Source organism: Mercenaria mercenaria, chromosome 15, assembly GCF_021730395.1.
Source record: "Mercenaria mercenaria strain notata chromosome 15, MADL_Memer_1, whole genome shotgun sequence".
Lineage (NCBI taxonomy): Eukaryota > Metazoa > Mollusca > Bivalvia > Venerida > Veneridae > Mercenaria > Mercenaria mercenaria.
In genome coordinates this window covers 10,515,125-10,539,795 of record NC_069375.1, presented here as the reverse complement: position 1 = coordinate 10,539,795, position 24,671 = coordinate 10,515,125, and the positions used below count along the sequence as shown (strand labels likewise).

General features: G+C 33.7%; 1 protein-coding gene across 1 annotated transcript in view; it reads left to right on the top strand.

Annotated features, from left to right (window-relative positions):
- LOC123563663 (E3 ubiquitin-protein ligase UBR4-like) overlaps window positions 1-24,671 on the top strand; it is a 148,208-nt gene that overhangs the window by 96,515 nt on the left and 27,022 nt on the right. Inside the window, 23 exon segments of the mRNA XM_053524052.1 lie at window positions 211-343; window positions 926-1,022; window positions 1,299-1,520; window positions 2,269-2,388; window positions 2,979-3,146; window positions 4,045-4,170; window positions 5,238-5,408; window positions 6,099-6,177; window positions 6,451-6,642; window positions 8,896-9,067; window positions 9,862-10,009; window positions 10,476-10,561; window positions 11,184-11,271; window positions 11,493-11,621; window positions 12,027-12,091; window positions 13,111-13,171; window positions 13,690-13,868; window positions 14,523-14,661; window positions 20,988-21,175; window positions 21,177-21,228; window positions 21,460-21,599; window positions 22,285-22,396; window positions 22,620-22,802. Of these exon segments, the coding sequence (XP_053380027.1) occupies window positions 211-343; window positions 926-1,022; window positions 1,299-1,520; window positions 2,269-2,388; window positions 2,979-3,146; window positions 4,045-4,170; window positions 5,238-5,408; window positions 6,099-6,177; window positions 6,451-6,642; window positions 8,896-9,067; window positions 9,862-10,009; window positions 10,476-10,561; window positions 11,184-11,271; window positions 11,493-11,621; window positions 12,027-12,091; window positions 13,111-13,171; window positions 13,690-13,868; window positions 14,523-14,661; window positions 20,988-21,175; window positions 21,177-21,228; window positions 21,460-21,599; window positions 22,285-22,396; window positions 22,620-22,802 (3,050 nt within the window).

Below are 24,671 nucleotides of genomic sequence, written 5' to 3'. Positions count from 1 at the left end.
TTGTTTTGTTTTTTTTCCAAAAGAATTATGTTGTTTATATATGACATTCTTTTTAAACATGCTAAAGAATGAATTTCTTATGCTATGGTTGTTATGCATTCTGTCTACAATTAGTTAAATATTGGTATTAAAGGAGGCGTGAGAGGCAAGTTTGTAAGCCATTTTCAGTCTATGCTCTAATACTTTTAATTTATGTTTTGATAATTGAAGCAAGTGGAAGAAGTAGTATGTATGGAGACAGAGACCGTGGACCTAGAAGTGAGACCAGCAGTCTTGGAGCCCCCAGTAGCACAATGCCACATGATGTCAACGATACAGAGACTGATAGAGATACCTCTACAAAGTAGGTTTTACACACTTTACTTTAGCATGCTTTTGTTTGCCAGTTATTAGCCAGTGTCTTTAAATACTGTGAACTCATTGATATTCATGGGGGAGTAATTTTTGTGGAACACATGGTTGCTGAAAAAATCCACATGAACAAAAAAAAAATCCATTAATTTTACCAGCAAAAGTTGAAATCCAGGCATTCATATCCCAAGAAATAGACAGTTTTACCCAAACTGCATATTCATGCCTAGGAAATTAAATGATATCACATTATGAACATTTTATGCCCCTTTAAAGTGGTAGTCAGGGCTCGTGTAATAAGTTATTTCGGCACATCCATGTTTATTATTAAGACAGAATTATTTTGAATTTTAAAAAAATGTGATAAAAAGGAAAATTAAAACAACCATTATTCTTTTGAGTAAGGGATCAAAAAATACTTCTTTATTTATTTTTTTTTATATTCAGTAAATATGATTTAAGAAACCATGTGTGTGTTTGTGTGTGTGTTTGTATGTGTACTTTGGCATTTGAAGAAGTTGCATTGAATGGTTAGGAATTAAGGAATTAGTCAAAATTTCTCCATGTGTTTCAGACTTCACAGCCTACGTCTGAACTTGCTGGAGAAGTTACTGCAATACCTACCCAAGGTCTCAGCACAAGGTGGAGTGGCTGCTATTCCATTCATGCAGGTAAATTTTTTTAAGGAAAATGTTTCCAACAAAATTGAATATCTTTAATTCCTTCTTTCACCCAAGTTTCTTGCCTGTTCCTGGCAGAATATCTATATATTACATAATTTCTAACATTACAGTATCATTGCTCTATCTCAGAAACATTTATTACATTTGAATGAAAACCTTGAACAGACAGGGTTTTGAGTATCATAATGAAATCGCTGGTCAGTTTTCTCATATAATCATGTGGTCCTGTTTAGCTTGTACTAAAACTAGTTTGTGTTACTAAAGGTGTTGCTGATGTTGACCTCAGACCTGGATGCGGATGAGGAGAAGGACCGTGCTGCCCTGGATAGTCTCCTACAGGCCTTACTGATGGAGCTAGATGTGTCAGGTAGTGGGCTGGACACCGTATCATGTCGCAGTAAGCAGATGGAAGTGAAGCTTGTCTATATGAGACTACTCAGTGTTCTGTTGTCAAGAACTAAGGCAGGAACTAAACCTTCAACAGAGGTATAATGACAGTACCTTCTCTCTGCTTTTATCTCTGAAGTTCTCAAGACTTCCAGTCTAAATATTCGCAAGTTTGTAACCCTTGAAAAGGCAAATACATTGTATTCTTTTTGACAGTCCAACAGAAGACTATTCAGTCATCTGAAAGTATTTGTCTTCTACTTGTGTTTTAATTTTGAAAGTTGAAAGTTACTAGCTAAGAACAATAAAGCACTGGTACAGTTACCAGATTTTTTTCATGTTTGGGTATCCAGTAAATATTAATTTGTTAAATTAACTGCTGTTCAAGTTCCATAAGGCTTTCAGTTTTATGTTAAAAACTAGATAGAACTGTCCAAATATAGAACAGACTTAAGTGTTTCAAAAAGCACTACTTCGTATGTTGCACATGAACTTCTACAATCATAAAGGGAGGTAATCAAAACTAATTGATTTAATAATTCTTTCTACTATGCTTGTCAACTATTCAAACCTGTATCAGATATCTGAGAAAACGGGAATTATCAAAAGATTGATATATTTTATGTCCATAACAAAAAATGTGGCAGCCTTGTTATAACCAAAGCCATTATTATAAGGCTTTTATATAACTGAAAAACTGTTGAAAAACTGTGTTTGATATACATGTATATCAAAACAAAATAATTTTTGCCTCAACACAGGAATATATAGAAACATTTCTTCAGATGTTAATGGCAGGCAGATGTGAATGTGATTTTAGTTACAAGGTAGAACTTTTTTATTACAGTCTTCGTCATTTGTGAGTAATACAACAGCCAATGCCTTGTTATCTAGTGGGACAATATCCTACTGTCTGACTATACTACAGAACCTTCTGCCATATTGGAGAAACTATAATCCTGCTGAGGTAAATATTCTATTTCTGTATAGATTGTTGCTGTAGTTTGTAATTGGCATCTGCCTTACTGCTATGAAACCTTATAATTTCTTGGGTTTAAAATTTCAAGGCTTTGTCTAAATCAGCGATTTTTGGGGAGATGAATTCATGGATATCATCTTTGAAAGATAAAAGTATTCAAATTGTATGTGTTGAATGGGAGTCAGTTTTGTGGATTAACACAACCATAAAAAAACCATAGAAATTAATCCACCATGAATAGTCCTAGCAATATTAGCTATAGGTTGTCATGATGGGAAAATGCACAACATGCATTTTAAGTGTTAAAAGTGATAATGAATGCTTCCTTTGCCGTATGTTATTTGTATAATTTCTAGGATAAATAAAATTGCAAATTTTCTATTGACAAGTTTATCTTGTGTTAGATCTTAGTATTTTGTCTTCTGTATAGAAATAAGACAGATGTTACTGACAGTAATATAATTAGACTCAGCTGGCATCACCTAATCATAAATGTGTTGCATGAATTCATGCTTGTACCACACAAGAATGAAGAATGTCCCAGCATAATTTTGTATGTACATTTGTCTACATTTTAGGAGGAGACGGCGCCTTTACCAGGACAATTATTGAGACCAAGACCCACATCACCACCACCAGATATGAGCCCATTCTTCCTGAGAGAGTATGTGAAGGGACATGCGAATGATGTGTTTGAAGATTACCCTCAACTCCTGACAGAAATGGCACTCAGACTTCCACATCAGGTATGTACATAATATTCTTAAAAACAAAAGAATGATTCCATAAATATTAACATAAATGAATAAGTTGTATGAATGTATCGTATTGTGAAATCACTGATATTCTCACTCATCAGTTTTATTTTGTAATTAAAGGCCACCGGCCTGCAATACATAAACATACAAGTAAAGATATGTAGTTGTGTACCCAGCATTTCAAAGAAAGACAACTCTTTTAGGTATTGCATATTGGATAAAGTGAGTAATCTCCCTTTAACATTAACGATAAATGTTAAAAACAAACGCTGCTATTCTCTTAAAATTTGTCAGAACTAACAATTTTTAACAGTTTACTGTGGTACCCAATGTGTAACAGGTGTATAAATATTGATTACTAATTGCATCAAATCTTGGACTTAGGAAAAATACATGAAATTCACATTCTACAACATCAGTATGAAATTCAATGTTTTCTACAAAAACAATTTCAACAATTTGTGGTTGTGTCTATTCACGAAAGTCAGTCTCATTGAAAAAGCAAACTTCTTGTTCATGTTACCTTGATAAATGAAAATCTGGAAATATATATCCTGATGAAATAACATTTTGGGGGGCAAAAAACTATTGCTATGAAATTGAATAATTTCACAGTAGCTTTGTAGTTTATTTTAAATGAGTGTGTTTGTTAGGTCTATATACTGTATAAACTCATTCTGTTTTGAGAATATGCATTCAGATATCACTAATGCTTGTTATTTAAATTTTATATAAGGTTTTTCTTTGCAACTTACTACATTGTATTGATTTTGGTGTAATATTTTTCCCATTTGTTTAGTGAGTGACCCTGGGGTCAAGAACAGCAGTTTTACACATTATACATGATGATATTTTCTTGCATGTAATACATAATTTCTGGTTTTAGTTAAAGAAGATAGGAGACGGTGTTCACAGTGTGTCTACAGCCACATTCGATGCAGCATGGAACACCACACTAGCCGAGTATATGATGACACAGAGAACACCATTCGTCAAAAAGCAAGCTAGAAAAGTAAGTTCATTATAGAAAAATGGAGGACATTGTCCTTTTTATAAATATAATTATTATTTTGATTGAATGGTATGGAAATACGTCTTTTATGAAAATAAAAAAATACTCATGATAAATAATTAAATTTTCTGTTTATCAAATACTCAAAAAGTTGAAAATGCCACTTGTTTACATTAGTGACAACAACAATGACAATACCTTTCTGTGCAGTCAAAATCCAATTTTATTTTCGAAATGAAAAATATCACTGAAAGCAAAAATATAGTTGTATGAACTTGAATTACTCAACATTTTTGAAGTTCTATTTTCTAGTGTCTAAAATTGAAACTGAAATCACTGCCAAGGGATACTAACATAGCTCCAGAAAACCAGTGAAACTATATAGAAAAATCCACTGCAATGAAAATAAATACAGGGATATATATTATATATTTCATTACTTTTGTTAAATATTTTATAAGAAAGTATATGATGAAACCATCATTTTTAAAGATTCAAACTAGAAATAGCGTCCATTGTGTTACTGTATTTTATAAGGATTTAGCTTGATTTGTCATTTTAAGGGTATAAGTAAGATAATTGAGCCGTGCCATGGGAAAACCAACATAGTGGGTGTGCGACCAGCATGGATCCAGACCAGCCTGCGCATCCGCGCAGTCTGGTCAGGATCCATGCTGTTCGCTAACAGTTTCTCCAATTCCAATAGGCTTTAAAAGCGAACAGCATGGAGCCTGACCAGACTGCGCGGATGCGCAGGCTGGTCTGGATCCATGCTGGTCACACACCCACTATGTTGGTTTTCCCATGGCACGGCTCATATATTTTTTTCTTCATATCAGTTTAATAATGAATATTCTCTGTTATAAGTTATTTGTAATCTGGTTGATAATTATTATCATTTTCTAAGTGCAGTTTTTGCATTACTACTGATCAATCTGGACCTGAGGATCAGGAGATAATGGTTTTTACCCTATCAAGAAAATCTTGCATATTTTTTTCTCTGTTGAGAGAAACGTAAGGTTTAATAATTTCTTACTTTACTTTCAAACAACATTTTCTATTTTAAGTTGCTGCTGTTTATTAGCGGATCAAGGGACAGATACCGAGAGATACGTGACCTTTACTCTATAGAGAAAAACCTGAATGCTGTTGTTGAACAGTGTAACAAGAGTGGACTTTCCACTACTGAGCTAGCACCACACAGTGTCATACTGCCATATGACTCTTTACTTGTTCTTGTAAGTACTTTGTTTGGATGAGTCACTAATGTTGCTGACATAGAATCATCTTTTCTTATTTGAGCCCTGTCAGGTACTCCTGTGAGGAAACCGGCTTTTTGAAGATCAGTTATTTTACAAGGTGCTTGCCCTAGCCTTAAGTAATGTCAGTAGGGACACATTGTGCCAACTTCTACCACTGAGACTGAATTGTCCATATTTGAACTAAAATTGTGTCTTTGTAAAATAGAACCCAATAAAAATTGTATAAGTAATTTTGAAAAAAGAATTTTTAAAAGGCATTTTGGAAGTTCTTAGTTTGGAAGGTATGTTGAGCAAAAAACCTTGTTTTGAAAGTGTAGTTATTGTTAATTGTTTGATAAATTTTAGGTCAGTGTTGTACAGTGTCCTTTTAAGTTTTGAAAAAAAATTCTGGTTTTGTTTGGTTGAAATACTACCTAGAAATGGAAAACAGATGATAATTAAGATTCTAGGAATTTTAAATAGCTTCAAGTAGCATGTGTGAGAGAGGGAATAGAAAGCAAATACATTTATCTCTTCTTCACATAGTCTTAGTAAGAAGGTGCATTTAACTTACTAGCTGTTATAATTAGAATACATATATATATAACACTGAAAATGTATGACTGTATGATCAAGCAAAATATAGCACAAATGTGATTTTGATTTCCTTTTCTTTATGCAAAACAGATAGAGCATTTGAAGGCGTGTGCTGATATAGCTGCCAGCCGACCAGTGAACTGGCAGAAATACTGCTCCACAAACCAAGGTAAGGTCTTCTTATACATAAATCGAGGTAAAGTAATGCTTCTCAAGTGAGTTAATACACACAACTCCATATCTTATACACTATGTTCTGTTTGTAAATCTTCTTTCCAAAAAAAAGATTAACTATGGTAGAAAAATGTTCTATGTAATTCTGATTATTTGCATGCACATTTTTGTTTTAGCTCAGTACTGAGGAAGTTGAGCTTTGACTGAGCTTACAACTCGTAGTCAAAATATTTCATTTAAATAAAATCTGAGTACTACACTATTCCAGGAGTTCTACCATTCCTGGTAAAGGCAAGTATCTCCCTGGATGAGGGTGTGGCACCCACACTTTTACAGCTGCTACAGTGTGCTATATGTGGAACAGCCGTCGTCAAGGCAACACAGTCACAGGAAGTAGCTGCAGGAACTTCACCAAACAAACAGAAGAAAGATAAAGATAAAGACAAGGATAAAAATGATGGTAGTGTTTTATATGGTTATTGTGGTCATTTTCTTACCACACAGATGGGAAAGTTTCATTTAATCAATCAGTGACATATTCTTACTTGAAGATTGTGTTTCCCTTGACAATATTATAGGTCAATTTTCAGTGCTCACACAGATTTTCAGGTCACATGACCGAATAATGCATCAGTTAAAAGATCTATGATTTGCTGATTACATGGCTGTGCAAATTAGATGTACATGTACCACACTTTATGCAGAGAAGTTCAGAAATGATAAACTTCTGGATATCAGTTGAAAAACTAGAATTTTGTTACTAAGACATCTCTAAAAACCAAAGCAGACAAATTGAAAAATAGAATAACTTCAGTTAAATTAACAATGCTAAGTTATGAAATGACAGATAATTGACCTTACGCCAGATAGCCTGTAGCCACGCCTACCAGTTTTCAGGGGGAACAATTTATGCTAGGCCCGACAAACAAAGGAATTAAATGGCGACGGCAGAAATATTTTGCCGGACATTCTAGTTGATTTCGGCGTACGCTACCTCAATTCACACGTATTTCTAAAGTGAAAAGACAAAACACAATCATTAATAAGTGGATGTTCTGTAGCGAAACATAAATTCTACAAAAAACAACGATACGTTGTTGTTAAAAGCCGGGAACTGCACCCGAGTATGAGGAAAACTAAACAAGGCAGGGGGCCGAGCGGAAAACACGTAAAAAAGACGGAAATCTCTGAAACCATTATAGCTGATTTTGTGAGGTTTTTTTTTTTTAATTGTCCGTTTCTTTTTCGTTATAGAAACGTCAAATTTCGATCTCCCGGAAATCATGTAGGGTATGACTATATTAAGCAGACTAGAACATTGATTTTTATTAATTAAGGTTGAAATTAGACTGTGGATTCTGAAGCCTATTTCAAAATAATAAGATAAATTAAATAAGGTAATTTACATGTAAAAATTGTCACTTGTGTCATTTAAGAAACGTCAGAGTTCGAAATACAGGAACTCATTTAAGATGCTCATATCATTGTTCAACATTATTCAGATACATAGCATTTAATGTCTAATACTTAGACATGATGTGTTTTATGTATAAGTAAAGAAAGTTCTCTTATTAGAATTAAAACGTGTAAATGATAAATAAATAAGATATAGTCCAAGGCGATGATATAGTCCATACTCATATTCCAAGACATATACCGGCGCATCGCAGCTTAAAACAATGTTTGAGCCTACCAAATTTCTTTATAAAGTATACAGAATGAATGTATAATTTTTTGTTTAAGAACATATCTTCTTTATACGAAATATGCTATTTTTCTGGAATTTTAGACAAAGTTTACGCTGTCTATTAAAATGAAATTTAGAACGAAAGCACACACCGAGTGCTAAGTCAAAACTTTGAGCGCCTGGAAAATTGTTGATTAGACTCATTAAAAATAATCTTATATTAATCATAGTTTTTTTATCATGTTTATTATTTGTTGTATTATCACCCAGGCATGACTTAACATACACTAGTGGGAGATTGATGTAAACCTTAAAAATGCATAAATCATGTTTCCGGTACATTAAGGCATAATATTTACACGTTACCATTCAAATAATATAGAACATCAAATACTTGTGTTTTATCAGTACATACCAGTTACTCTGGTAACTGATGGAATATTTTTACTATTGAATAAAGAATACTAGGCACTTTTGTTAAATAAGAAAGTTAATTTTCATAGAATTTTACACTGATCAATTTAAATGAAATAATTAAAACGTTATAACACAATGAGTGCTAAGTCGAATTGCTTTGCTTTTAAACACTCTTATAAGATTTTAAGATCAACTATTCTTGAGGACGTCCACAGAGCCTGATACATCGCTGACAATATTCGAGGTCTGAGAGTGGATTTGGAAAAGGGAAGCGCTCTAGTATTACAATCTCTTCCCTGTGTCTGATGTAAAGGTGTCGTAACGTCACCTTTTTACCATTTTGGACGATTTTTCGGTGATATTTATATTCTTTGACTCGCGAGTCCGGCACTAAGTTTGACGGACAAAATGGCGGCTAACAACAAGGCTTATCAGTTCTGTTATCTGATTGGTCAGTTGGAACCTGTCAATCAACACTGGCGTAAGGTCAATAATTCTGTTATCCAACTTTAAGGCTGTTAGAATGACCCAAAAAGGCTAAATACTTAACATATTCATAGACAATCTTTATGTCATTACTACTGAAGAGATTTATTGTATGTTTTGTAGATTCTGATGATGGACAGAAACATGATGAGTCCCTGTGTACCACCTTGATACAGCTGTTGAACAGAACTATAGACAGAGATTTGATGATGCATTTTGTGAGGACATTTTTGCTCGAGTCCAACTCTACATCCATTAGATGGCAGGCTCACTCTCTTATACACCAGATTTACAAGTAAGCTGTACTTTATCTATGCTTTTGTTATGGAGTACCTGTTCAAAATATTGTCTTCCAAAGATGCCAGTGCGACAGTTTTTCTAGGAGTAGACTAAAAAGTGCCTAATCAGTACTAAGCTTCAAACATGTTGTGTATAAAAGTTCATAAAATTAGCAACATTTAGTTGCTAACTGCAGTGCAATGCAGTAGAAATGAAATAATTGCATAGATTGCTTGATATCATGATATCCCAAAATAATAAATGTTGAGATTTGTTCATTTTACACTTTGTTTCGTGATACCATGCCAGGAAAAATTGTCTCAGCAGTTGTGTCCTTACAAGTATTTCATGGAAAAACACACAGTAATGTAAATTCAAAAACTAAACTTTCTCCTCAAAAGAAAATTGATTAGATATAACACAGTTTGATCTTTATCCTTGTGTGATTGCTTGTGATGACACTTTAGTAAATTATATTAATGCATGAAATGTTTATTTCTTCACTCGGTTGTGTTTTGTAAAAGAAGTATTATGTATAAATGTGCTGGGTGAAGAAGGGAAGATTTAAGTATACTTGGATATGATTTTGTCTTGGATCTGTTCAATTTTCAAAATTTCTGAAGCCATGTAATCTGTCAAGTCTTCCAAATAAGAAAGCTATCAAGTTGACTGGCAGAATGTCAACCCAGATAACCTTGCATGACATATATAGTTTGCAAAGTGGCAGTTTTGGTGTTTCACCACTAGTTAGTACATGATCTCATCTGATATTTTCATCAAGAACAAACAAAATTATATCATGTATTGCAGGAACTCGAGTTTACAGGAACAGGAAGGTGTGTTAGACCAGTTGTGGACATTGTGGAAGGAATTACCGTTGTATGGAAGGAAGGCATCACAGTTTGTTGATCTCCTTGGTTACTTTGTTCTAGTCACACCACAAACATCAGAAAAGAAGGTAAAGGCTTAATGTCATAAAAGTATCATTAGTCACATGTTAAAACATTTACATTTGCTTTCAAAAGCTGATTTGTATTATTGCTCTGTAAGAATGTAAACTGTGTGATACAAACTTTCCAACTTACCATAAATGGTCCTTAGTAGCCACGTTACCATTAGATTCTTGTGTTATGGTAGGAATACAGAGTTATTTTTTTTTCCTTGTCATTTCATAATGTACTATTGCTATAGCTGTTGATTTAATAAGTTTACCTGTTAAAGGTAATGGCTTATGTCCTTTGGTAGTAATGATGTACAGTTTTTAGAAGATACTGAAGGTAATAACTTGTTCAGCAACTCTTGCTAATGTTTTCCTTCAAATTTGATGGATTCTTCAGATCATTTTGCTAAACTTGCTATGCCAGTTTAAATCCGTCCTCATGTTGTAAGATGTTGAAAGAAAAAAAATCCAATTATTTCCACAGACAAAGGAGTACCTTGATCGCGCCATTGACTTACTGAAGGATGAGAATCAAATCCTAGCCAACCATCCTAATGCTCAGATATACAAGTAAGTTCTCACCTCTGTAATAGAACACGTCTGTAGAATTAGTTATATTTTGCATTTTTGCATGCAAGTACATAGCAGTGCACTGGTGTGAACACCATTACAAGTTGGTCAAGTGGTTTAAGTTGCTGACAAATCACTTGACCTTCACTGCTGTTGCTTCGAAACCTCTCTTGGGGTGTAGAATTTTATCATGTGAGGAAACCATTTAATTGGTTGCATAAAGTTGGTTGTTCTACCCGGTGCCCCCACACATGCCTGAAATTATGTTCAGAGGGGGTCCTAGGGTCTTCCTCAACTATGAAAAGCTGGAAATCAAAAGTCAGTTAGAGCACCTCTTTGAACACTGAAATGTACTGTTGTATAATTGGACTTGTTCCAGAAACATTAGTCTACTAAGAATTTTGTCTAATTTTTGGAAAAAAGTATTTGTACTGTGGAAGTGCTGTTACCAGAAGTAGAAATAGAGATATGAAACAATGAATATGAAATTTTAGATTTCTTCTTTATTATAGTGTTTATTTTACTGACACAAGTTTTTGTTAGACATAACATGCTTACATGGTTCAGAAATTTTAAACATTATAATGCAAAGTATTAAATGTTTGAATATTTTCCATTTCAGTATGTTGCAAGGCCTTGTAGATTTTGATGGGTATTATTTGGAGAGTGACCCATGTCTGGTCTGTAACAACCCAGAGGTTCCTTACACAGTATGTGTTTTGATTATTTATGTATTTTTTTAACGTATCTGTAATACCTTTTTCAAAACTTTGCATGTGTAAGGAAAGATTACTCATACGATTCATTTCTGCCGGCTTTTTGCATATATGCAAGTGTTTAATACGAGCCCTGTCATTGTTTAGTGGAGAAGTTGATAGATATTTCTCAGATATATTTGCACAGTTTTAAGTATTAATTGTTATTATCACAGAGCCTGAAGCTGTCAAACATCAAGGTAGATTCCAAGTTCACGACTACAACACAGATTGTGAAACTTGTTGGCAGCTATACCATCTCCAAGATATCCTTGAGGATCACTGAACTCAAGAGGACTAAAATGGTATGTGAAATTGTTATTAGTTGATGTTAATTAGGTAAAATTTAGTGGAAAAAAACCTGCCATGCTTTACATTCAAAAAAGGAAACTTGATACATCATGGAATAAAGAGTAATTAACAATTTCCAGAATATTGTATTACAGTTTTGTCTATTTAGGGTGCATAGTGTTAATTTAATTATTACAAATATTTATTGGTAACTTGCATAAATAAACTTTTATGAAGATGTCATAAAGACCTTACATGTAGATGAACTCAGTACTTTGAAGTCATAAATTTTTGTTAGAGACTAATTTTCATGGATCTCATTGTTACATCAACCCACAAGAATTTGAAATAACCATCCATTTTATCTTTGAAAAAAAAAAACAACTATAAATTGATGTCCTCAAAATTATTGTTTTCAGGTACGAGTGATGAATATATATTACAACAACAGGACAGTACAAGCTGTAGTGGAACTGAAAAACAAGTAAGTTAGCATCTGTAACTTATAGCATATACTTCAGAGATGTAAAAGGCATGACCAGGAGAGAGCTGCGACTTGGCCGATAGATACCTCAATCCACCAGAAACTGTATGGAGGCATTGAGGATCTGCGGCAAACCACAAGTTTCATCGAGGCTACTGGTCTGACAGTGTAGTCGCAAACGACAAGAAGAAGAAGAACATCTTTAACTTCTTTATGAAAGCAAAATTTCATGCTTTTTCATTATGGGGTGTCTGTATTTGCAACAGATTTATAGATTGCTGAGTTAAGAATTCTATGACAGGAAGTCATTGACTATTTGAAGAAAAGGATAATTTTCAAAATCAATTTTCCTACAACTCTATTTTAAGTGTTGGGATTTGTATTTGAAATTGAAAAGTGAATATTTTGTTGATCCTTGATATATGAATTAAATACTTCTCAAATAGTTCATTAAAACAGAACAAGTGGGTCCTTAATTGCAGTATAAATGAACACTTACCTGTCTTTGCATAAGATATTCTAACATTGCCAAATGGTTAAGGTGGATGACTTTGAATCATTTTCCCCAGGCTGTTGTGGATTTGAATCTCATTTGTGGTGTAGAATTCATTCCAGTGAAGAAACCCTCCAGCTGGCTTGCAGAATGTTGGTGGTTCAACCCTTGTGTCTGAAATAATGCGTAGAGGGGTACCTGAAGGTCTTCTGCCAGGTCCTCTGCCACCCTGAAAAGATGTAAAATTGCCAATGATTGTGTTTGCATGAGTGTATCCAAACAAAAAATGATTGTCTTATTAGGAAGTCATCAAGCAAGCTTAGGGAAGGTTGAGGCTCTACCTGGGTGCCTGCCGTTAACAGAAAATGCATTTTGCTCATTAGCAGTGTTAAAAAAGATGTCTGCTGCTCCTAGGTGTGTTGAACCAATTTTGAATCCAGCTCACATAGATACAAAATGGAATTTGATGGCTTACTCATCAACTCATTTCAGACAAATAAGTGTTCTTGGAACTTTTTAATTTCAGACCAGGACTTTGGCACAAGGCCAGAAAGATGACACTAACTGCTGGTCAGACGGATGTCAAGGTAATAAAGATGTTGTATAATAAATTTAATGATTGAGACCTATTTCTTACATTGATTGTAGACAAAATTCGCAAAACTTGCATTAACTACTTTCCATGATCGCTTCCTGGACTTCTGACCAGTTCTCTTGCCTTGATAAGTTATTTTGAAGACTGCAGCCAAATTCTGCTCTCTTCATAACATGAACCCATCTTCTGATCAGAAATTTGAAACTCTGTCCCTGTACATTTGAGTCTCCCTAAATAAGAATAGGTTGTTATGGAAGCAAAATATTTTTAGAAAAATAATTATGGCCTATTTATGCAATGTGTTGTATGCAAAGGTAAATTATTCTGGTGTAAAACAGGTACTTCATATTTTATAAGAACACACAAATATAAAGGATATGAAAAGTTATAAGAATGCAGAAGCACTCGGATATCTTTTGTAAAATTTTTGTAAACATATTTTCACCTTTTGTACTGCTAAAATGATATTTGCAATTCTTCAGTAAAACAAAAGTTTGATGTATATTTCAGGTTGAGTTCCCAATTCCTATAGTGGCATGTAATCTGATGATAGAGTATGCTGATTTCTATGACAACCTTCAGGCTACCAGTGAGACATTACAGTGTCCACGCTGCAGTGCCTCCGTCCCAGCTAATCCTGGGGTTTGCGGTAACTGCGGAGAGAATGTGTTTCAGTGCCATAAATGCAGGTAAGATATCTCAGCTTCTTGTGTTCAGCCAAAGCTTTATCCGTTTTCAGTATGTATGTTTTTTCCTAACCCTGATCTGCTTAGCACTTACCCTGCTAAATTTCTAAAACATACTTGTCCATCGTTCAATTTGGACAGTACCATTAACTGTTAAAAGGGGTGCTTACCAAAAACATACTGACTGAATAGCGAACAGTGCAGATGACCTACACTGGTCGCAAAGGCAGAATCAGTCTGCTGCAGCATGCTAAGGGTTATGAATATGTTTTAGTCATAAATGCAGGTTTGAGTCGCATTATTTCATGTAGGAACATGATATCAAGGGTAACTACCTATATCCTTGATGACAGCCGCCTTATGTTACCTATTTTCTTTTTCAGGGCACTGCTATGACATTTGCTGCTATGGCATAGTAATTATGACATAAAACACTGACTTTGTCGCATAATTATTGTCACAAATCTCAGTCTTACTTTTGTAATAGGAAAAGAAATCTGGTTGTGTTAAAATTTGACATTTTATCCTGATACCTGCATTGAACAGACTGGAAGACAGACCAAAACTGTGATGTCATTAGTCTGTCTTTAAGCAAATACCTATCTTTATATATCACATTAGATGCTCATTTTCTGATGATTTCCTATTTCGTTACAGAGCCATTAATTATGATGAGAAAGACCCGTTCCTGTGTAATGCCTGTGGCTTCTGTAAATATGCCAAGTTTGATTTCACCCTCACAGCCAAACCATGTTGTGCTGTAGATCCTATAGAGAATGAAGAGGACAGGAAGAAGGTGAGAAATTACATTGTAACCATGGTTACATGTTTGGGTCTCCCTAAAGTGCAGACATTTTAGCAGATTGCAGATTGCAGTCTGCAATTTTTTCCCTAAACTGCAGACTTTTTCTGCAGTCTGCAGATAAGAAACTCATTACTTCTCCACATGGTGCCATCCCCCTTGGGGTTCTGCTATAGTACTGCTGAAGTGTAATAAAGATTAATCAGCAACTAAGCAAATGTTTCAAACACAACTTTTAAGTAAGATTTTAGTGTTACTGGTTAAATGTCCCAGAAAGTGTTGAGTCATTTTCTTTTCGTAAAAAATTATCCGTTTTCTTCATATCCTATATATTTTCAACATCATCTCTGTTACATAGTCATGATAGTGAAATGTTACAAACCAATTTCCCAGTGTGATTAGAAAAACAAAGAATGTTTTTGTAAAATCACATTCCCACCCCCCCCCCCCCCCCCTTTCCAATAAAATGCAATTCAAAACATCATTACATATTAAGGTAGTTCTTCACGTTCAGATCAAATTTTTTTCTTCAATGTAGAAGGTTTTAAAGCTTCAGAATATACATGTACTTAGAAAAAATTGGCAAATAAAAAAGATGTGTTTGTTTGCTTGATGTTTTGTTACACTGATATGAAAGATTTGGAACTTGCATAAGTTTTCATAATGGGTGTCTATGGGGTAGTCACAATTTTAACATCATTTTCAATGTAGATTTTAATGAAACTTCTCATAGTCGTAAATAAACATATGGTCTATAATATGGCAAAATAAATTGTACAAGTCCGTGTGCTTGTTTTTGAAATATATGCCAATGATTAGAGACATCTGCACATTTCGTGTTGATTTTTTAAACAAACATAAACGTCCTAACAACATGCACATGTCCTCTTCATGTTGGTGATATACAAAGTTTCAACTTACTTAGATGGAAACTGTTGGGGGAATTGAGTACACAATGTTCTCAATGTTCTGATGAAGTTGTAACTTTTCTTTGTCCTTAAACGGGCTTCTACTCCAAATGAAAGTCCTAATAATATGTTTGTGACCACTTCATGCTGATGATGTATACAAAGTTTTATTTTAACTGAATGCTAACTTCTACCCAAGAAATTATGCTAGATGGACTGACTGGAGGAATGACAAATGGATGAACCTGCTGATATTTTAAACACATTATGATTCCACAGTCTTTGAATCTTAGGCATAAAAAAGTTTTATGAAATATTCTAGTTTTTAAAAAATTGAAAATGACTTTAACTGAATTTTATTTTACGGAAAAAATGTGTATTGGATTCTGACTTATTATTTTATAAACCTTCAACTGGGATAATATATGAACATAGTTACAAGAACAACAAAAGTTACAGTTACTGCCAGTAGTTGTCACACTGTTCATTATTTTTATGGATGTCTGTAACTGTTTAACAAATGCTTTCAATGTTCACACACATTTTGGCATCATAAGGTAACTTCACACAGTAAGTTACGTAACTCAGCTTTTTATTTAATCAAAATTTTATCTCTTTTTGCTTAAACATTTTGGTTAAAGTTTAGCTTATAAGCTGGTTTCTGAGAAAGTACTGTGCGGAATGCTTACAAACTTCAGGTCTCTTGCATCATTAGATGACTCAATACGGCAAATGGTCCTGATAATATGTTTAATCTAGCTTTTTTTCATACTGGAACAGAAAGTTATTGTCTTAATAATGACTGAGCATGAATTCTGTGTTCTAAAACTTATCTGAGTACGTTCGGATTAATCCTGAACTATATCTGAACAGGTTTGTATTTAAAATACAGTCTGACTACCGGTATTTCAGAATAAGAATAACATTTGAACATTTCATTGTTTTGAAAAAGTGTATGAAAATGTTCTAATTACTTCTAAATGATATCACAAACATTTTAGATAGTAGTTCAGAATAATTCAGACACTGAATTCTGGTTAAAGTTTTGCATGCAAGTTACTATCTGCAAAACAAATGCAGATATTAAATTGAAACGTCACATGTTTCTTTGGGGTTATAATACTAGTTGATTGCTTCAAGTCCCATAACTCTGACATGTATTTTGGCAAATTATGCCCCCTTTTAAACTTCGGAAACTTCTGGTTAAAGGTTTGCATGCAAGTTACTATCTCCAAAACTAATGCTGATACTGAATTGAAACTCTGTAGATATTTTAACATTAAGGGTAATATTACTGCTTCTGGGACGATTCGAAAAGTCGAGCACTGGCTGTCTTACGGACAGCTCTTGTTAAGATATGTTTTGGTATTATGATAATTGTCGACAATTATTAAGACAGCAGTACATACAATATTCAGACAAACATAAATTTTGATGTTTGAGTTCAGTTCTGTATACATTGTGTGTGTGTGTGTGTTTGGAGTGTGTGGGGGGGGGGGGGGGGGGGGGGGGAGAGAGAGAGTTCTCTTTCTTATTTTTACAATATACCAGTTGGGTTTTTTATTAAAGTAGCTTGATCTGGGTTGTTTTAGTCCTATATTGGTTTGTTTGCTTTTGGTAGAATGCCATTTTTCAACAGATTTCACTTAGGTACCAGTGAACAGTTAACATAACCAGTATTCTTTGATTCTGTACCAGTACAAACCTCTGTTAGTAACTGCCAACTTCCCCATATGAATCAGAGGTGGAGGACGAATAAGTTCAGACACAATGTCTTTTATCAAATCGTCATGGAGAACATTATGCCTCTCCAGGGAATCAAGCTTATGACCATGTGATCCATAAATTTGCACAGGAAAAAAGAATATGTTATAGGTGTAGAATAAATTTCCTAGAAAATGAATTTCAATTTTCACTAATTTATCCAAAGTTAAACCACATTATCGTAGATGGCCAACTATAAGAAGATTTGATACATTAATGTCAAGCTAAAAATCATAGGATTTGTGCAAATTCTGTTTTGTATTTAAATTTAGAGAAAGAAATTGATTTTTCATTTTTCTGTTTTTTCTTTCCAAGAGGTTCGATCATTTAGCTACTTTCTCCTATTAACATTTGTATTTAAAACTTATTTTGTAACTTTTTTAATGTATTTACCTAAAGAAATAATCCTGTAATTTACACAGTCTCACACCATGGTATTAATTATCATATCAGTTAGCCTCAATTAATTACTCAGTTAGCAGCAAATATCAATTAGCCACAACTAATTACTCAATAATTGCTAAAGCCAATAAATCATCTGATAAGTAGATATGAACAGTAAGTATATACTATTTACATCCCTATTACTGTATATGTATATATATTTATATTAATTGTATTAATGTGTCATTCTTGCATATAAATTAATTTTAAGCAACAACCGTAACTGCAAGACCATTGTAAGACAGATTTATAAGAAAATATCAATTACAAAGTCTATCTATTTTAAAGCTGAAAAGGTTTATAATGAAATCAATAATCATATTTCGAATTCTGTCTTAATGAGTTAAAATTAAAGATTTTTATGTCGCTGGTGCTGAAAGACACAGAATACATATATTGTCTGAATATAAGTGATGCCGCTTCCTAGCCTGACTATTTGAAGAATGTAAATCGGAGATATTCTACTTAACCAGGCATGGGTGGCAGCATCTGCATAGGCATCACACCTTGTTTTAAAGTTTTGCATGCAAGCTCATATCTCAGTTACAATTACTTTTATTGTGTTGAGAATTTACACATCAAATAACAGGCACTCTTGGATTATGGCCCTTGAATTACACGAAAAAATGCAAATTCAGCCTTGTCCGCTCTCTTAAGTCAAACAGTTTCATCCGATCTTCACCAAACTTGCTGACAATGTTTGTGAGCATAATATCTCAGCCAAATTCGATAACGACCCAAATCGCCCCAGGCACTCTTGGATTATGGCCCTTGAATTAGGTCAAGTTTGATGACTGGCATATTTTGTTACAGTCTGGCACTCTTGTTATTATTTCCTATTATATCATATTGATTTTTTTTTATTTAACTGTAACTGTTTAATTGACTTTAAATATATCTGCCCAGGATAAAAAGACAGTAACATTTTTCTTTTTTAGCTCGACTATTCAAAGAATAGTCTAGCTATTCTACTCACCCTGGCATTGGCGTCGCCATCACACCTTGGTTAAGTTTTTGCATACAAGTACATACAGCTATCATTTAAAGGCATAAAACTTTGAAAGTTATTTTTTTCTTTTTCTAGGTCAATTACCAACCTCACTGGGTCAAGTTCCATAACACTGACATGTATTTTGAGTAAATTATGTCCCCTTTTGGACTTTGAAAATTCTGGTTAAAGTTTTACATGCAAGTTACTATCTCAGAAAATTCTGGTTAAAGTTTTGCATGCAAGTTACTATCTCAGAAAATTCTGGTTAAAGTTTTACATGCAAGTTACTATCTCAGAAAATTCTGGTTAAAGTTTTGCATGCAAGTTACTATCTCAGAAAATTCTGGTTAAAGTTTTACATGCAAGTTACTATCTCAGAAAATTCTGGTTAAAGTTTTGCATGCAAGTACAAATAGCTGTTACTAAAAGGCATATAGCTTTGAAACTTATTTTTTCTTTTTCTAGATCAATTACCAACCTTGCTGGGTCAAGTCCCATTACCCTGACATGTATTTTGGGCAAATTATGCCCCCTTTTGGACTTAAAAAAATTTTGGTTTAAGTTTTACATGCAAGTTACTATCTCCAAAACTAATGCAAATATTGAATTGAAACTTCACATGTGCCTTCGGGGTTATAAAACAAGTTAATAACATCAAGTACCATAACTCTGATCAAATTATGTCCCCTTTTGAACTTAAAACTCTTTTGATATTTTAACATTTTTGGTAATATTTTCCTGCTTATGGGACAATATTTCGAATAGTCGAGCTTGGCTGTCTTACGGACAGCTCTTGTTTTATTTTGCTAGGCTATGTCTAGAGCAAATAATTTGATTTATATATAATAGATCTCTCCAATCTATTTTAATGACATATGAAAGTTAATGACACTCTATAGAAACTTATGTTTAATATTGCTATTTATTTTTCATTTTCATTTTCTTTAACTCTAGAAAACTTGGATTATGGCTCATATATAATTATACATGTACAAATACATTATATGAAACTGATTCTAATAATCATGTTCTACTCAGCATATATTTAGTCAGGAAGAACACACTAGGTGGTAAATTAGATAATGAGCCTACAATAAATGCCTAACAGGGGGTATCTTTTATATAATAACACTAGTCTGCAATCAGAGTCTGCAGAAATAGTCTGCAGTGTAGGAAATTAACATTATTTGCTCTATATAATCTTATCTGCTTGCAGACTGCAATCTGCAAAAAAGTCTGCAGTTTAGGGAAAAAATTGCAATCTGCAATCTGCTAAAATGTCTGCAAAATAGGGAGACCCTACATGTTTTCTCTTCTCTATTTTCCAATCTTGTGGTAACTTTTGAAGATATTGTATAGGAGAGATCGCCCTGACGTCACGCATTAACACCTGTAAATCTGGTGGAATGCAAAACAAATTTTTTTTACACCGTTTGTGTATAGAATCGGAATTTTTAATTTTTAATAACTCTTTCGCTAATTTATGGATTTTAAAAATTCAAAAGGTTTTGAAATGCTTACGATTTTCATATTTTCTCATTTAAATATCTTTTTGAAATGAATGACCATTTTAAATGACATATGATTTTAATAGCGGCGTAGCGATGCTCCAAACTTTTAGAAAAAACACTGTAAGTTAAGCGTTCATAATAAAGCCATTTTATTTCAAACTGATAATTAAAAGTAATCAATAAATTGTTTGTTTTATATCCTTTCCATTGATCAAACAATTATTGATATCCTTTGTGTTTTAAGAAAGTTTAAGCTGTTAGAAAAGCATCACTGTTTACAAAAAAATATGGACTCTCGGCGTCTGCCCACCCGAACTTTGTCTTATCTGTTCTAAAAATAGAAAATACAAGGGAGTTGTATACAAACACGATCTCTCCTATTGTTTCTGAATGATAGGGAGTTTATACAGATTTTGTATTTAAATTGTATAGAATTAGATCTCTAACTACAGACATCCTATAAGAGATTGGCAAGGGATTTTTTCTTTGAGGAGAGATTATTAGATATTAACACAATAAATTAGGACAAATAATATTAAAGCATACACAGTAGATTCCACTCTTTTGAATATTGGTTATTGCGATATTCCACTTATTTTGATACAGAGTTAAAGCACTAATCAGTTTCAGTATAATTCCAATTAAATTTTTTGTATATGGATAGTTAAATTTCTTGATTTCAATGATTAATAAATATTTCAGGCTATAACAACCATAAATTCGCTGTTAGAGAAGGCAGACCGAATCTATAAACAGTTACAGCTGCATCGTCCAGCACTTGAGAACTTGATGATCCAGGTAGCTGAGCACAGCACTGACAGACCAGAATATGTGGTGGACAGGGGGAGGATGCCAGATCAGCTGTGATAAATTATACAACATCTAGCCCTAATACTGTGGAGAAAGCAAATCTTCTTTTGATGAACTCAGCAAAATTATACAGGTAACTAAGATATAGTTTTCAAGTATTTTTAGTTTTCATTCAGCATATCCATGAAAAAGTGCAAAAGAAATAATGTTGGTGATTGATTAATGTTACTTGCTAAGCTCTGCATGTCATTTTCTTTATATGACATGAAATTTTAATATCTCTGATACAATCATGTCTACAGTTTATTTCACTTTTTAATGCAAGTGTATGCTGTGATATAAATTTATAAATGTCTATTTACAGAAAGTGTTGGCCTGTAGAAAGGAGCTGGTAGACTATGATAGACAACAGAGACAGGCTGTAGCCACCAGCAGCTCCCCAGTCACAAGCCCTAGAGACCCACCCGTACTTAAACAACCTGTCAGGAAAGCTGAAAAGTTCAGGTTTGGGTACAGATCATATAATTATTTGGACTTTAAAGCTACTCGCATTCACAGTTGGCATAAAGAATGTGTTCATTTACATTTTGGTATCAGATGTATATCTGATCTGGAGAAGTAACTAAAAGGAATGGAAATTTGGTAAAAAGATGTAATAGAAGAGTTCACAGCTTGTGTGAAAAAATGGGTATCTTCATCCAGATAGATTGTTATAAAAATAAAGCTTATGTACTAAATATGTTTTTCAATTGAAGAGCACTTCCAGTTAATACATTATGAAAATTAAATTGATTTAAATCAGATTAATGAATATTGAAATTAGGATAGTCACTAATGCCTAATGTTGTATACATTGTGTAATAAAAATAGAAGAGTGAAATTGGTGCAAACTAATTTAGTTGTTGTAGGAAACACCTTGAGTCATTCACACATTTCTTCATGAATCAACTTGAAATTTTTACCAAATCTGCAAACTTCAGGAATCTCTGGTATTCCCTCTGGTATTGTATATTTTACATTTTGAACTGAAGTTGAGGTCTTGTATCAAAGTTTCCCTAGATAAATATTTCTGTGTTGACATCACTTCAAATGATGAAAATGAAATGATGATGCTGTGTTTACTGATGTTGAAAATCTTATGGGATAATGTTCAGACAAAGGAATATGAAAATTTCCTGTATCATTTCAGTTGCAAGCCAAGCAATTGTTTCGGATGTGCAAGTGCAGCTGTGGAACACTGTATAACATTGTTAAGAGCTCTTGTCACCAACACCAACCTTAGACATATACTCTGTAGTCAGGTAGGGATTTCCCATTCAAATATTTCAACCCCAGCACCTCTCTCACACATACCACTTTCAGACTAGAATGAAATTATAGTACATGTACCCCAACAATAGAAATTAATTCAATAATCCCAGATTTTTAATTGTAATTAGGAAAACATGTTTTTGGTTTAACTACTGATGGTGTTAGTTTAGTATTTTAGTTCAAGTTAAAGTTAGTAATTTATTTTTATGACAGGGTATGATACAAGAGTTGATAGATTTCAACCTGCGCCGAGGCACACTGCACGTAAGGTCAGAGGTCAGATCCCTGCTCTGCCTACTGACCAAAGACAACAGGCGTGGAACAGAGGAAATGAACAACATTATAATGACTCGTATATCAGCGGCAGTCAAAGGACATCTGTCCAACCCAGATCTTGTAAGATTCTTGTTTCATGTGTTAAGTTTTATTCGTAAGGGATAAAAAACCATGAGATGATAATTGACTTTTGATAAAGAAGAATGTTAAAATTCAAGTTATCACCCAGTTGAAATGATTTGGTTCAAACATATTTTATTATCAAGATATACATGACCTATAACATCCATACAATACAAATATCAAGACAAGTGGATTGAATTGAAAGCTGCTAGAGCTTATAGGAATAAGGTCAGTAATTCGGTCGAAAATGTGCTTCCGTGGTGTAGTCGAAAGAAGTCCATAATAAATAGATCCTAATTTTCCCATTTTTTGCGCAAATTCGTGTAGAACGAGTGCTTTAATCACCGTTTCTCACTACTAGAAGACATTCTGCATGAAATGAGACGGTTTTCATGTTCATACACCCCACATGGCAAGTTTTGCAGATCGAAACCGGAAGTAGGTGTTTATTGCGCGGACGAGAGTAAATATGCGCCATTTTTAGGGTAGCAGACCACAACTGACTGGCATTTCACTAGGAACTACATAACCCCCTATTTTCTTTTCATTTTTTCGTAATTTGTTATAGAACTTTCATGAAAAATAGGTGTAGGAAAAAGTGATGTTCTCTAAAGATACGTAAAGACGATATGAAGTTGTCGTTTTTTATATGAAACAAAGAAGGATTTGAATTACTGACCTTTAACCTATAAGAGCTGAAATAAGACTTTCTCGAAACACATCGCAGTTAGTCTTAATAGTCATAGATCGGTTGTTTATGATATAAAAGGGTGTTTTCAATGCAAAATAATAGTGAAATTTGAAAAATTTTGAATTTTGACCATATTTTGAGAAGATGCGCCTATTCAGCAGCGATTTCTGGGATTAGAAAGCCAGTATTTTGTCTCCAGAATGTCAGAAAATGCACAAAATGCATCTTTTTGGGTCTTATTCATGACGGAATGAATGATATTTCAGAATCCAAGTGAAAAATAATGCAAACGAGTGAAACTTTTACCAAAATGTACAATAAAAGGGCCATAGGGCCAAAATTTAGCCCAGTAAATTGGTAGGGGGTGGCTTCTATTAAATGTCTATATTTCTCTAAAATCTCGAAATTTCACAATGAAACTTGGCAATATGTTTGGTATTACATCTTTCTTGAAAATAGAAATGAAAATTGTGTGATATTTGATAAGAAACATTTCTTATAGGAATAAGGTCAGTAATTCGGTCGAAAATGTGCTTCCGTGGTGTAGTCGAAAGAAGTCCATAATAAATAGATCCTAATTTTCCCATTTTTTGCGCAAATTCTTGTAGAACGAATGCTTTAATCACCGTTTCTCACTACTAGAAGACATTCTGCATGAAATGAGACGGTTTTCATGTTCATACACCCCACATGGCAAGTTTTGCAGATCGAAACGGAAGTAGGTGTTTATTGCGCGGACGAGAGTAAATATGCGCCATTTTTAGGGTAGCAGACCAAACTGACTGGCATTTCACTAGGAATACATAACCCCTATTTTCTTTTCATTTTTTCGTTAATTTGTGATAGAACTTTCATGAAAATAGGTGTAGGAAAAAGTGATGTTCTCTAAAGATACGTAAAGACGATATGAAGTTGTCGTTTTTTATATGAAACAAAGAAGGATTTGAATTACTGACCTTTAACCTTATAGTAATTCTCTCCACAAGTGATTTGTCTTTGTAAGTAAAAAAATCTTTTTGGCATGGAGATGTGCAGCAATGTAGAATAGTCTTGAGTTTGTGAACAGTGAGACATGCCAAGACGGAGACCGATCTGGCTACTTAGACATGTTGAAATTAGAAAAAAAGTCAGTCTGGGAAGTTAGTTGACTGGCTGCTTAAGGCAAAAATAACTGA